At 41.7% G+C, this 14588-nt stretch overlaps 1 protein-coding gene across 1 annotated transcript in view; it reads left to right on the top strand.

Annotated features, from left to right (window-relative positions):
- LOC310934263 (rho guanine nucleotide exchange factor 7-like) overlaps positions 1–14588 on the top strand; it is a gene marked incomplete at its 5' end in the record, with an annotated part of 67877 nt that overhangs the window by 42751 nt on the left and 10538 nt on the right. The window contains 6 exons of the mRNA XM_083897956.1: positions 2550–2641; positions 4513–4607; positions 4835–4930; positions 7496–7618; positions 7751–7889; positions 9757–9816. Of these exons, the coding sequence (XP_083754082.1) occupies positions 2550–2641; positions 4513–4607; positions 4835–4930; positions 7496–7618; positions 7751–7889; positions 9757–9816 (605 nt within the window). The remainder of the gene's footprint in view (positions 1–2549; positions 2642–4512; positions 4608–4834; positions 4931–7495; positions 7619–7750; positions 7890–9756; positions 9817–14588) is intronic.

The raw sequence follows: 14588 nt of genomic DNA, 5'->3' as shown, positions 1-14588 counted from the left end.
TCCGATTTATATGTTAGTTTATAACCATTTCACATCCATCAACATCCTTCAGCACACTTCCTTTCCTATAATGAGACAAAACCATTTGTTTTTACACAAAATCATGTCACACATTCATCTTAAAAATGAATATTACTATTTATCAACTGGGCCTCTCAAAGCACTCTTGAACAGCTTCAAGTCTCCCTTTCATTCTTTCACATTCATGCTCTACATATCACACACTCATCAGGAGCTGTTAAGGACTTAGTGTCTTGATCAGGGACACTTCGTCATAAACAATTATCCTTTCATTAACCATCTCATGCATCATATAAAACACAGGAACAAATTAAGCTGAGCTAACTCAGCCCCAGCCACACATCATCATCTTCATATTGATAAGAAATATATAGTTCTTATAACAAAATACAGAGTTACTATCATTTATTTATTTATTTAATTAATTAATGTGTTAATTTATTGTTACTGTTGTTTTAATTGTTTATTTTTTAAATATATATGTATATATATATATACATATACACATATATATATACACACATATACATTCCAAACATTTTAAACAAACCTCAATTTCAACATCTTTCCCTTTTTACTACTTTCCACAAACTTTCATTTTCCTCATTCTGAAACCCCTCTTCTTTCTGCCTCTCTGTCACTGTGTGTGAGTTCAGCCTGATCAACTCTCCCCACAGAAGCAGCTCTTCTTGTTCAGCACAAGAAATCAGCTCTTAGAAACAGTTCATTCACCATTTTACTCCAACACCAACAACTTCTATAATTTCATACCAGTCTTTTCAACATACAAAAAAACCCCAAAGCACTTGATCACCATCCTCAATCCAAAACAAAGTAACATCTCCTTTTCTCCTGTAACTTCACACAACTTAACACTTCTCCTCTCTTGCCCTTTTTTTTAACACAACATAACACCTGCCTGCAGCAGATCAAACATTGAATAAACCACTGCTCTAGACATGGTCTATCTTTTTTTTTTTTTTCAATAGAGGCATTTCCTCTCTCTTTTTCCCCAAACAGTCTACATGCAATATCTGCCAACCAGAATGAGCACTAAGACACATTCTGTTTACCAATGCATCCACTATAACAATCAACATTTCCTCTTCACACAAGCTCTGCAGACTGAGCTCAGGTCAGCTCAGGTCAACACAAAACAACACAAGACAACACAGAGCTTCAAAATTACAAAGCAATTACATGAAGACGGTCCCGATAACCACACAGGCATTACACCGAACCTTAATATTCAAACCACAAAGGAATTATAGAATATCTTGACAGCAACCACACAGGAATTACCACTGTCTACCTAGGTTTCACTCATGTGCACTAGTCTCCAAAACCCCACAGGAATTACATGAGACGGTCCCGATTACCACACAGGCATTACACCGGACCAAATATTCATAGTTTCATAGTATTCATAATTCCGGAAAGGAATTATAGAATATATCGACATTCAAACCACAAAGGAATTATAGAATATCTGGACAGCAACCACAAAGGAATTACAACTGTCTACCTATAGGTTTCACCCAATTTAAAAAACACCGTACTCACTTAAATAGATGGAGCATCCACTGGTCAGTACCTGTTTCTGACGTCCGGCGGAATTCCTGTCCTCCTTGGTGGAGCGGAAATTTTCCTTACCGGTAATAACCTTCAGTCAGAACTCAGAACCTGAGCAGTGGAACGTCCATCCCATCCTCGTCGCCAAAATGTGAAAGAAATTTCATCGGTGTTGGTTAAATCAAGTCTTTACTGCATGCATGAAGGAGAGACTCTGTCCCAAAGATGGTCTAAATGTTCTCTCACATTCCTTCAGAAAGCTCAAACATATATACAGTTACATCAAAGCATCTTACAAACCCCATAAAACATCCAAGTGAAGCAAGACAACACACTTTGTTTATGACCCACAAATGTCATCCTGTGCACCTCATGCCGACCCCTGCTTTTACAATCCCATCATTAGTTCACAGCTTGACTGTTGGTTAATTGTTATCTTAAACAACATACAGAAAGCCTTACACTAAAACCATCCACGGGAAGAGGAAAACAATTTATTTCCCACAGGGCCTAAACGATATTACGGTGAAGAACCGGTACGCCTTACCTCTACTAGACGCTGCTTTCAACCCCCTCAGTAAGGCGTGGATCTTTTCCAAACTGGATCTACTCTACGCAACACCTATCACCTGGTCCGCATTAAGGAGAGGGATTAGTGGAAGACGGCGTTCAACACCCCCTTAGGCCATTTCGAATACCTGGTCATGCCTTTCGGCCTCACTAACGGGGCGCCCCTGCTGTCTTCCAGAACTTGGAAAATTACATTCTGCGTGACATGCTGGACAGGTTCCTCACTGGTACTTGGATGATATTCTCATATTTTCTGAGACCGAAGAGGAAGCAATAGCTCTTAAACAACTCAAACAATTGTAAACCTGCTCTCCAGAAGCCAAACTGTGCATATTATGTCTGTACAGCCAATGACCTTTAACCTTTCCATCTTCCTCTGTTTCCAGATAAGACATTAGAAAAGCCAAAGTCTGGAACTCTAAAGAGTCCACCCAAAGGATTTGACAACACTATCATCAGTAAGACCTACTACAATGTGGTAAGCATCAGACCCTTTAAAAACTGTGTACAGTCAGGTCCATAAATATTGGAACATCGACACAGTTCTCTTCTTTTTGGATCTATACACCAATACAATGGATTTGAAATGAAATAGGAATTACAATACTTTGTATATGTGCCTCCCACTTTTTAGGGGACCAAAAGTAATGTGATAATTGACTGAAAAGCTATTTCATGGACAGGTGTGGGCTATTCCCTCATTATGTCATCTTCAATTAAGCAGGTAAAAGTTCTGGAGTTGATTCGAGGAGTGACATTTGCATTTGGAATCTGTTGCTGTGAACTCTCAATATGAGATTAAAGGAGCTGTCACTGTCAGTGAAGCAAGTCATCATTAGGCTGAAAAATCAAAACAAACCCATCAGAGAAAAAATAATAAAGACATTAGGTGTGGCCGCCAAATGTTTGAACAAACTCCAGAACTTTTACCTGCTTAATTGACGATGACATAATGGGGGAATAGCCCACAGCTGTCCATGATATAGCTTTTCAATTAGTTGTCCCATTACTTTTGGTCCCCTAAAAAGTGGGAGGCACATAAGTATTGTAATTCCTACACCATTTACCTGATTTGGATACCCTCAAATTAAAGGTGAAATGTGCAGTTAAAGCACATCTCGTTTGTTTCATTTCAATCCATTGTATTGGTGTCGAGAGCCAAAAAGAAGAGAATTGTGTCGATGTCCCAATATTTATGGACATAACTGTATGTTGCTCAATTTATTTTAGATTTGATGGGAAAAAATTATAATTGCAACAGGAAAATCTGAATTTTTTAAGATAATATAATGTCTGTTGTGTGATGCTTTATGTGCAATTGCTAGCGGTATCACAGTTACAGTACCCACCCCTGATTTAATACACAAAAAAATGTATCTATGTACACGTGTTTAAAAAATGTAAGTTGCTATTTTAATTCAACATTCCATTCGTTTTTACAGTTTAACAGTTAAACTAAATAGTTGTTGATACCTTTTTTTTTTCTTAGTATTGCACATGTGAAAGTACTGTTTTGCATACAACATACTGTACATCATACTGTACTGTGTGTGCGCGTGCGTGTGAACACTATTTATTTTAACCGAAAAATAACTCTGGAGTCTGGAGAGACTGTGCTGCTTGTTGCATTATTAAAACACATACAGGTTTGCACAGCTGTCCTTTTCAGAACTCACAATGACTTTAAATAATTTGAACAGAACATAAAGCCTTTTCCTTAAACTTAACAAGAGCCAGGGTTCCTCAGAAATTAGGTTCTGCTTCATTAGGACCAGGTTTTGGTCTCCATGAGGAATACTGGTCCTGATAAGGTCCAGTGTTTATGCCTGAAATGGTCCTAGAGATGTGACAAATACACACACACACGCACGCACGCAGATGTGATGCTACACTGTTTGTGTACGCAAATACCATGTAGAAACATCTGCATTTTCTATTTCTGAACTGCAATGCGATGAACTTGGGGTTGACGTCACTCTCAGTTCAGACATCTGATGTAAATGGAAATGGAATTACTCTGACATGACTGGATGTTGTTGTGTGCCTTCTAATCTCTCTTTCCCAGGGTGCAGTGGCAAGAGTCCAAAATTCAAAAACATTCAGTTTACAGATATTAAACAGAGAAAATGCTCATATAGAAATGATAACAACTCTACTTTCAACCATCTTTCCCTCACACACTCTTACTATAAATTCACATTTTAATGTAATTTCCTACACAGGAAGCTATTGGTAGACATGGCCTTGTTAGATAAAGTGTTATGGATATCTGTTATGAGAATTGGGATTTGCAAAGACCTTGCTCTATTGTCCCTCATTCTGTTTGTGTGTGTGTGATGTCTCCACCAGGTCCTACAGAACATCCTGGAAGCAGAGAGTGAATATTCCAGGGAGCTTCAGAGTCTTCTCGGCGCATACTTGCGCTCACTTCACCCCACAGACAGGTTGCTTTATCTCATTGATTTATTCAGCAGAGTTTGCTTTCATAGCCTGTGCTTCACACTACTCACACTTTCATTGAATATTTCTCATCTATAACATACCCTTATATTCCAAAATATACAGTCTGTTGTGTAAATGAGTCACTGTTAGTACACATCAATCAGGATATTGTTTTATCTTTTAAATTATTAATGACACTCATCCTCATTTGTCTTCTTCCTTTTTGCAGACTCAGCAGTGAGGACATCAGTCACATTCAAGGAAATCTGGAGGAGATCTCAACCTTCCAGCAGATGTTGGTCCAGTCTTTAGAGGCGCACACAAAGTCAGTTTACCCTTCTCCTCTTGTCTTGTGATGTATGACTGAGCAAATTTTAGGGTCTGGACTTTTTATGGACCAAATCATTTGGTACTGTTTTTTTTGTACCTTTATTCTGCATTTTCATTGTTATTATTGTGTAACATCCAGTTACACCAAAACATTTGCAAGAAAAGTTATGATATTACTGCAAGCAGTAAAACAAATGCAGGATGAAGTCCAGTCAACTGTTGTGGTAATACCATCACAACTAGAGAGGGCACGATGCAACTTTTCTACGTCCGATATCAATATTACAAACTATACTATCAGTCCAATACAGTTATTTGACCTTTTAACCTCTTCTTCCCTGACCCTCTTTTTGGAGTCCCTGCTCGAAAAATGACATGCCCAAACTAAATAGAGTAAACCTCTGCAGTTACAAGCTCTATGTGAATTATCTTGGTATCAAAATGAAGATAACACTTGTGAGATTCCACCAGAGGTGTACGTTTCACTGTAGATGCCACTGTGTCAGAGTAAATGTACATGGAACACAGCATAACTGTAGGATTGTTTTCTCTCGCCTAAAAAAATATTGCACTTTAAAGCAAATATCACCTTTAAAATATGCAGTAGGAGCTTAAAAACACATGGAGGTCATGTAACAACATATGGACATGAGCTGTGCAAAGTCTGATGCTGCTGAAATGAAGCAGAGTGAAATTAAAGAGGTTTTAGTAAAGAGATGTCTGGGCGTTTTCACTTTTGGCACAGCTTGGCCCCATCAGTGCCATTCGAGATTTCTTAGGTACCAAATTATTAAAAACCCATTTAATTTGATTTATATGTCACTACAGATTTTTTGAAAAAAAAAAAAAGTATGATAACTCGCTGTAAATCGATACTCCCTGTGCGGTGCGTAATAAGGCAAAGCAAGTTTATTTGTATAGCACATTTCAACAACAGGGTAATTCATGTAATAACAACTCTGTGGCCCTGTAGCGTCTTCAGTTACGCAGCGCCATAGCTCTGGCTTTCTTGAAAGTCAGTTGTTGTTTTGCTCTTATTTTGGGTCTGGATTCGTGAATCTTGGTCGTAGAGTGATACAAGTGATAAAAATAGTGATAAAAATGGTACCGTTAGAATCTGTAGATTCTCCGCTGTCCAGTCGACAGTGTTTACATAATCACGCTGACGCTCCGGTGCTGCTTTTCAATGATCCCGGGGGCAACCGTGAAGAAGAGGTTGAACAATGAAGCTGTTAACAACCTATTTTGCTATACATCTGCATAGTGAATTATTTTTGTAATATATCAGATTTAAAAAATGTTTCTGTCTGATATCCGATCGAGTGATTTTTACCAGTATTGGATCAATACTGATACTGAGTATCGTGTCTCATCGATAATCACAACCACATGTAAAAACTATTTTCAACCATTATGTGGAGTTTCAGTGCATGTTTTATCAATGGTGTCGGAACACTGTAAACCTGTCACCTACTCCTATATGTAGCCTGTTAAGCCATCACCGTCAAGCCCTGACTAACCACATCCAACCCTTAACTCCACCTATTATCACCTTGCAGTGATAAGAATTGTGTTTTTCCACATTCTGTTTATAATTGACACGAATGATCCCACAATTATCTTAATAAAATTAACCAAGACACAAAAATCTGATTTTACCATCTGGCTTTCATTTTGCCACCTCACTTGACCACATCTTAATTTCCCTGGTTATTATTCTTTTAAAGTCAGTTCAGTTGCAAAAGTTTTTTTTGTTATTTTGTTTGTGTTAGTTTTGTCTGGATACATGTATCTGTAATATGTGTATGACTGATTTACTGTGAAACATTATCGCTATCGGAGGTGATGTCACTCCCAGCTCTGATTTCTGAGTTTCGATGTAAATGGAACACAGTAAAATTCTACTTTCATCAGTATTTAGAGGAAGCTTTGGATTAGTGCATCGACACTGTCAGTAGACCCATTGTGTTGAGTCATCATATTGAAAACAGAAGATTTAAGAAGCTTGTTACCAACAGAGCTCTAAGACAGATAAATGTTCAATCTATTTTGCTAAATAAATTGAAAAACTGACTATTTTTAACTGCCATTTCTACAACACCTGCAAAAAAATAATCCCTTGAGGGACAAAAAAAATGAACCAAATTAAACTTTTGATTGGTAGGTAAACCGGCCATTTCCAAGAGATATATTTGAGAAGTCAATCACAACTTTAAAACGTAAATCTAAAGCAAAAGTTTGGAAAAGTTTGAATTCGGCAACAAAAACAATCCTTACCTGTCTATCCTCTACTGTCCTTGAGGAGTCACCACAGCAGATCATCTGCCTCCATCTTGCCAATGTTACTCTGACTGTCCCTGTGTCCTCCTTCACAACATCCACAACAACCTTTTCTTTGGCCTTCCTCTTTTCCTCCTGCCCTGCAGCTCCAACATCCTTTGTTCAATATAATAACTATCCCTCCTCAGCCAGTGGCCTAACCATCTCAACCCTGCCTTTCTTACTTTATTTCCACACACAACACTTGTAAGTGTAATAATGCCATGTTATTTGTGCGTAGACTGCCAGAGAACCAGCAGAGGATAGGGGGCTTTTTCTTGAGTCTGATGCCGCAGATGAAGCTCATCTATGTCGCTTACTGCTCCAACCACCCGTTTGCTGTCAGTGTACTCACACAACACAGGTACATGATGAAACTACATTATGAAATGCAAAAGAAAATACACATTTGTGTGTTTGTTGTGAATATAATATATATATATATATATATATATATATATATATGTATATATATATTTAAAAAATGTTGTCACAGTGAGGTGCTCGGGGAGTACATGGAGTCAAAGGGAGCGTCAAACCCAGGGATCCTGACTCTGACCATGAGTCTGAGTAAACCCTTCACCAGACTGGAGAGACACCCATCACTTCTAACAGAACTGAATAGACACATGGAGGTCAGCTTAAATCTGTCTAATTATTATTTTACACAAGTGCTGGGCGGTATACCGGTTCATTCTGAAAACCAGTATTTATTTTTTTAATGACTGTTCAGGACCCTTTGGCCCATCAGTATCAGTATTTGGCTTATCTTCACAAAAATGACAAATTTATCCAGAATTCAGAGCCTTTATTCAGATTCAAAGAGATTATGTTTCTAGAATTGACAAATAAAGTTAAAAGACTGCTGTTGTAATACAGTAGATAGCCAATTTTGGAGAGTAAATGTCCATAAAATATTTATTAACATATGCTAGGCTCAACTAAGAAGCAGTAATTCTCAAAAGTGAAATGATGTGCAATAATTATTAACGGTATGAAAAGGGAAAATAACGTTTGTTTTTTGACCTTCCCTGCATCTCACACACATTTGTGTCTTTGTTACAATTTGGTAATTAAAGACAGCAGGTGAATTCCAATTCCTTGCTCAATCTTAACCCTCAATCTCAAAAATGCGCACTCCCTCTAGTGCAAGTGCTGTCCCGATTCTCAGAAAAATTAAGTTGAGGCCAAGTTTAAGGGCTATATCGCCCCCCAATATTGAGATTTTCCGAGACCACCCTTGGGAGCAAGGGCTACCATAAAGATGGCGATGAAAGCAGCGGAACGAGTACGCTACAAATTAAGTATTTTCTTTGTTAATAGAGATATAAAAATTATGAAAACCATAGTATTATCTTAGTTTAGGCCCATATTATGGATTACTTATGTCATTGTTGCATTTATTTTTATTTTACGATCTTTTGTCAATAGCCGGCCGGTGCGGACAAGCGATCGTTTGCTATGGTTTACTTTTCAATAAGCCGTGGTGTGTGGTAACTGTCAGCTGAATATGTCCGTGGTTGTGGTATTTGTATGAGTATCATCTTATAACTAACTGAAAACCTAATAACTTGACTGACAAACGGATCGTAATAAATAATAATGTGTTCTTCTTCTTCTTTTTTGGAGTTGACAGATTGGACACAGCTTTAGCGTTATTCTGCCCCCCACAGTCTGAAGACGTATCTGCATTTAAGGGGTGTCCCATTTCTAAGTGACAAAATAACCCATAACACTTGGTTTTGAGGGCCAGTTAAGATAAGGGTTGAGCTTGAGGGTTAAGATAGGAATTGGAATTGGCCCAACATCCATATTATCACCAGTCCACTATAGTTAGCTAAAGGAAGGACATCAAAGTGGGTTTTTGACTCTGATGGAAGACATTCTTAGACACTAGCAAGAGTCTGTGGCAATTTTTTTATAATTTTTTTTTAAACCAATACATTTACTAAAATAATATTTTCAGAATAAAACTGGATGAACTGAATCTGATTTTGCCTGATGAAGATATGATGTTTTGGCCCAATTATTTACAAAAAGAAATGGTCCTGGACTGTGGTAGTATTTGCACCAATGAGCATTTTACTCCACCACCTTAGCAGAAAACATGTGTTAGAGTACCAAGAATGTATGCATTTACATTCACACACACACACACACACACACACACACACACACACACACACACTCACACACACACACACACGCTCACACACACACACACACGCACACACACACACACCCTCTCTCTGAATCGACCACTTGCTCAGGACGAGCATACACACACACCCTGAGAACTCACACATGCACATGCTCATGCATAAAAAAAATATCATTGTATACTGTAAATGTTTTTTAAAATACTGTGATTTAAATTGTGGGTCATACAGTTCCACCCAGCACTATCTTACACTAATAAGTAAAGCTGACAGTGAAAGCTGTTTTTAAAATGTGTTTGCTTTTGTTTCCATGTTATATTTGTTTCTGGTGTCTCTTTCTCAGGACCAACACCCTGACAGCTCTGATCTTCATGCTTCCATATTGGCATTCAAAAACCTTGCAGTAAGAGACATAAACACACACAGATACACCATGGACATGTTTTGCTGCCACACTAGAAAAATAAAAATGAACTGTGATTACAGAAAATGTCACACACACGGTGGTAAAGTGGCTTGTATTGTTGCCTCACAGCAATAGGGTCACTGGTGTGGATCCCCGCTTCCTCCCACAGTCCAAAAGCAAAACATGCAAAATTGGGGAATGGTTGTTCATCTCCATATGTTATCCCTTTGATTAACTGGAGACCTGTCCAGGGTGTGACCCTGCCTTTCGCCCAATACCTACGGTGGCCGACAGGGGCAAACGCACTGCAAACCCCAAAACACCAGCAAATAAGAAAACACTGGCTAATAAGAAAACGCCAGCAAGTAACAAAACGCCAGCAAATAACAAAACGCCAGCAAGTAACAAAACGCCAGCAAATCCAGCAAATAAGAAAACGCCAGCAAATAAGAAAACTCCAGCAAATAAGAAAACACCAGCATATAAGAAAACACCAGCAAATAAGAAAACACCAGCATATAAGAAAACGCCAGCAAATAAGAAAACGCCAGCAAGTAACAAAACGCCAGCAAATAAGAAAAACGCCAGCAAATAAGAAAACGCCCAGCAAGTAACAAAACGCCAGCAAATAAGAAAACACCAGCATATAAGAAAACACCAGCAAATAAGAAAACGCCAGCAAATAAGAAAACGCCAGCAAGTAACAAAACGCCAGCAAATAAGAAAATGCCAGCAAATAACAGAAACATAATCTAACTGCCCAGAACACGTTGCAATATTCAGGTGTATTGCCCTGAAAATTCTTTGGCGCGAGACTTTTTAAACATCATTGACTAATTTAATCTCGTGCAGTCTGTTCTTGGGCCCAGGGTGAAATTTGTCAAAAAACCAGACGGGGGGTTTGTTTTTTAGGACCCAAGCATGAAATGTGCAAAGGGCCAACGGCTCCTGGCACAAAGTGCGAGGAACCTATTGTTTCCGTTTAGTTGGCCATTTTTCTCTGACGTTGTGCTCAATTTTGAAAAATGTACAGTTAACAGTTGTGCAATTCCAAATTCCGAATTTACAGTTGTCCTTGAACCCCTGTTATGTTGTCAGTACGTTTTTCTTGCCGCAAAGAAAAAAAGCTCACCGATTTTCAAGCTCAAGCTACCAGCTATATTTTCACCGAGCTACAGTAGGTGCTCCTTGGTAGCGACAGCCGCTGGCCAATTTTCCTTATACTATGCCTCACGTCATCGTTCCCACCTTCTATACTGAGCTGGTGCCAGGACTGCCGTCTGTCAGTATTGAATAGCCTACTCTGATTGACCCTGTTTGAAGATTGTTAGATTCTAAGGGCCTGACTTACTAAGATCCTAAATAGAGAGCGCTACATTGCATGATCAAGCTTAAAGATTGCGCCTGCTGCTGGTTTGCGTTTTGCGGGTGACCTACTTAGATTGCCGCCACAACTGACTACATGTGCAGAAGTGGTTAAGACCGCCCTATTTGAATGAGGATATTGTGCTTTTCAATGGTTGTCAACATTGAGAAAGAGAAAGCGCAGACTCAACAGAAACGCAAAACCAAATTGCCTTCTCGTGACTGGCCTGGCCCATACCAGTACAAACACGCATTTCTCCTAATATATTATACAAATAAGAAATTAATGTGCGTCATCTGTGAACACGTAGTGGATACACGGCTCTGCTAGTCAGGAAGCTAACAAACGGCCTGGGTGGTCAACCTTGCCTGCCCGCCCTCCATGCTCCCCCACCGGATCTGTTATATCACTCTCACACACACAACTAGGGCATTGGGGGAGATTTGGGAAGACCATCAGGGGGGTTGGGGGCGGGCCCACCAAGTAGTGGGTCTATCCCCCATCTTCCCCTTCGGGGGTCTCCGCTCTCCCCCAATATTTTATGGCATATTAGACACTAGGGCTTGGGGGTGGCAACAGCACCCCGCTGTCAGCAAGCAGCAGGGTGCTGTTGCCTCATCCTCCCCCAAAATTTTTAATGCATACTAGATACCGACTCCCCCATACACACATCCCACAGCACACATACATACACACCACACCACATCCTGGTGCTGACTTTGGGCGCCTTGCCCTGGGTGGACGGTGGATCCCTGTGCCGGGTGGGCGTGGGGTCCGCCATGACGGATCTTTCGGCCTCTGACCCATACCTGTGCAGGGGGGCTTGCCCGGGGCGGATCCGGGATCCTGCTGTCTCCTGTTCCTTGGGGACCCCCGAGTGGGATCCGTACGTGAGCCTCTGCCTGCTCCCCTCTGGGGGAGAAGTCGTGTGGTTTGCTCCGGGGTAAGCCTCGGGGATAGCTGTGGCGGGCTCCGGCCTGCCTCCTGGGGGGCTGGGTGGGCCCCGGGTGCGGGGACCTGGGGCCTGCCTCGGCGTGTGGTGGGCTGGTCTGTGCCCGTGGTGCTGTTGCCTCCTGCCTCCTCGGGGCGGGCTCTGGGCGGGGGGGGCTCCGGCTCTGCGGCTCCCTGCCCTGGTCTCGTGTGGGGTGGACTTGCAGCTGGCCCTGGGTCGGGCGGCTGCAGGTCTCTCCTGGCCCGGGGGACCGGGGGACCGGTGGACGCTCCATGTGCCTGGGTTACTGCCGGTCTTCTCCCGGGGGGCTGGGGGGCGGCGACGCTGTTTTCACCACAGGCTTCCATTCTTCCTCGTGTCTCTGGAGAAGAACACCACCCAAGCCATAAGATGACGCATCAGCTGACACTTTGGTGTCTGTGTTTGGGTCATACATGGCCAGCACAGGAGGAGAAGACAGTGCTTTTTTCAGTGTTTTAAACGATGTAACCTGGTCCACGTCCCAAACCCAGCAGTTTTTCTTTGAGAGAAGATCGCGAAGTGGCTTATCTTTCTCTGCCAGCTGGGGAATGAACTTTCCCAGCTGGTTGACCATCCCAAGAAAACTCCTCAACTCACTCACATTTGTTGGCTCCTTCATCTTTGAGATAGCCTCAGTCTTTCGGGGATCGGGGTGAATACCTGCAGTTGTGATTATGTGGCCCAGGAAGGCAACCTCTGTTTTTGAGAGTTCACACTTGTCCACATTTAGTGTTATGCCTGCTCTTTCCAGTCTTTGCAGCACAGCATGGAGTCGAGTGTCGTGCTCTGCCTGGTCCTGCCCCCACACCAACAGGTCATCGATATGGCATATCACACCTTCGAGCCCCTCTATGATCTCCGCCATCCTGCACTGGAAATGTTCAGGTGCTGAGGCGATTCCAAAAGGTAGGCGATTGAAGTGAAACCGCCCAAACGGTGTGATAAACGTAGTGTACTTGGCTGATTCCTTTGTAAGTGGGATCTTCCAAAAGCCCATGTTGGCATCCAGCTTGCTGAACAGTTTTGCTCCAGTGAGAGTTCCCAGGCTCTGTTCTACTGATGGAAGAATGTACTTTTCACGGCGCACATATACATTCAGGCCGGTCAGATCCACACACAGCCGCACCTGTTTCTTGTCCTTCTTGGGTACGACAACCATCCCAGCGCACCAGTCAGTTGGCTCCTCCACCCTGCTAATGACGCCCAGTGCTTCCATGCGTTGGAGCTCTCCCTTGACTGGGCCCACAAGCGGCAGTGGAATCCTTCTGGGGGTATTAACAGAAAATGGCACAGCATCTGGTTTGAGCTTAATGGTGTATGGTTGTTGTAACATACCTAGCCCGCTGCACAGCTTTGGATAGCTTGACTTGAGGGTCCCCATGTCAATGCTGTCGACACGAATGAGTAACCCAAGGGCTTTGATGGCTGGCAACCCAAGCAAAGGTGTGCTCAGGTTCTTGACCACATAAACATTCTCTATGGTCTTCTTGGCCCCTCTTTTTAACTCCAATCTGGCAAACCCAAACACATCCAGAGGAATCCGGCCTGGCCCAAATAAGGGTCTGTCAGCGTTTTGGAGAACTGGCTTCTTGGTTTTTGGAAATATGCTTTTGAACTCTGTCTGTGACACAGCAGTAACATCCGCTCCAGTGTCGAGTTTAAAAGTGATGTTTTTGTCCATCACATCAATCACAGCAGTCCATTTGTCATCATCAGATATCACAGTACCAAGAAAGAAAGATTCCTCCTCTTCCTCTATGCTCTGTACAGCTTTGCCTGCACGGCACACACGCTGGTAGTGACCTTTTTTTCCACATGAATGGCACTTAGCTTCATTTGCTGGACATTCGTGCCTAGAGTGAGGTGTTCCACCACATTTGTAGCACTGGGAAATTTTATCACTTTCAAACTTGTTGTGTGGCTTTTCACTGTAGGTTTTAGGCTTGGTGAATTTAGGCTTTTCCTTTTGACGTTTGCCTTTGAACATCCTGTCCATGGAGTTTCCAGCTACCTGCAGTGCTCCACTAGCATTATTTCTTAGCATAGTTTGCTGTTTTTTTACTTCCTCAGATTGTCTTGCCATATTTATAGCTTTGTCCAGGTCTAAATCCTTCTCCATTTGCATGCGTTCTGAGAGCCGTGTGTCAGCCAGACCAACCACTATCCTGTCCCGGATCAGCTCATCATGTAACATCCCATAGTTACAATGCTCTGCTAGTGTAAACAAAGCAGTAACGAATGCATCAACAGTCTCGTTTGCTTCCTGCTTGCGCATATTAAATCGTGCGCGTTCGTAAACAATGTTCTTCTTCACTACAAAGAACGACTGGAAGGCATCTGTGACTTTACTATATTGGCGTTGATCTGCATCGTTAAGTTTCAAGCCTCTCAAAACATCATCAGCTTCGTCTCCCATACAATAAATCAGCG

The sequence above is a fragment of the Microchirus variegatus genome, assembly GCF_963457635.1.
Source record: "Microchirus variegatus genome assembly, chromosome: 1".
Taxonomy (NCBI): Eukaryota; Metazoa; Chordata; class Actinopteri; order Pleuronectiformes; family Soleidae; genus Microchirus; species Microchirus variegatus.
The sequence above is the reverse complement of the archived record's forward strand: the minus strand, read 5'-3'. Positions and strand labels throughout refer to the sequence as shown.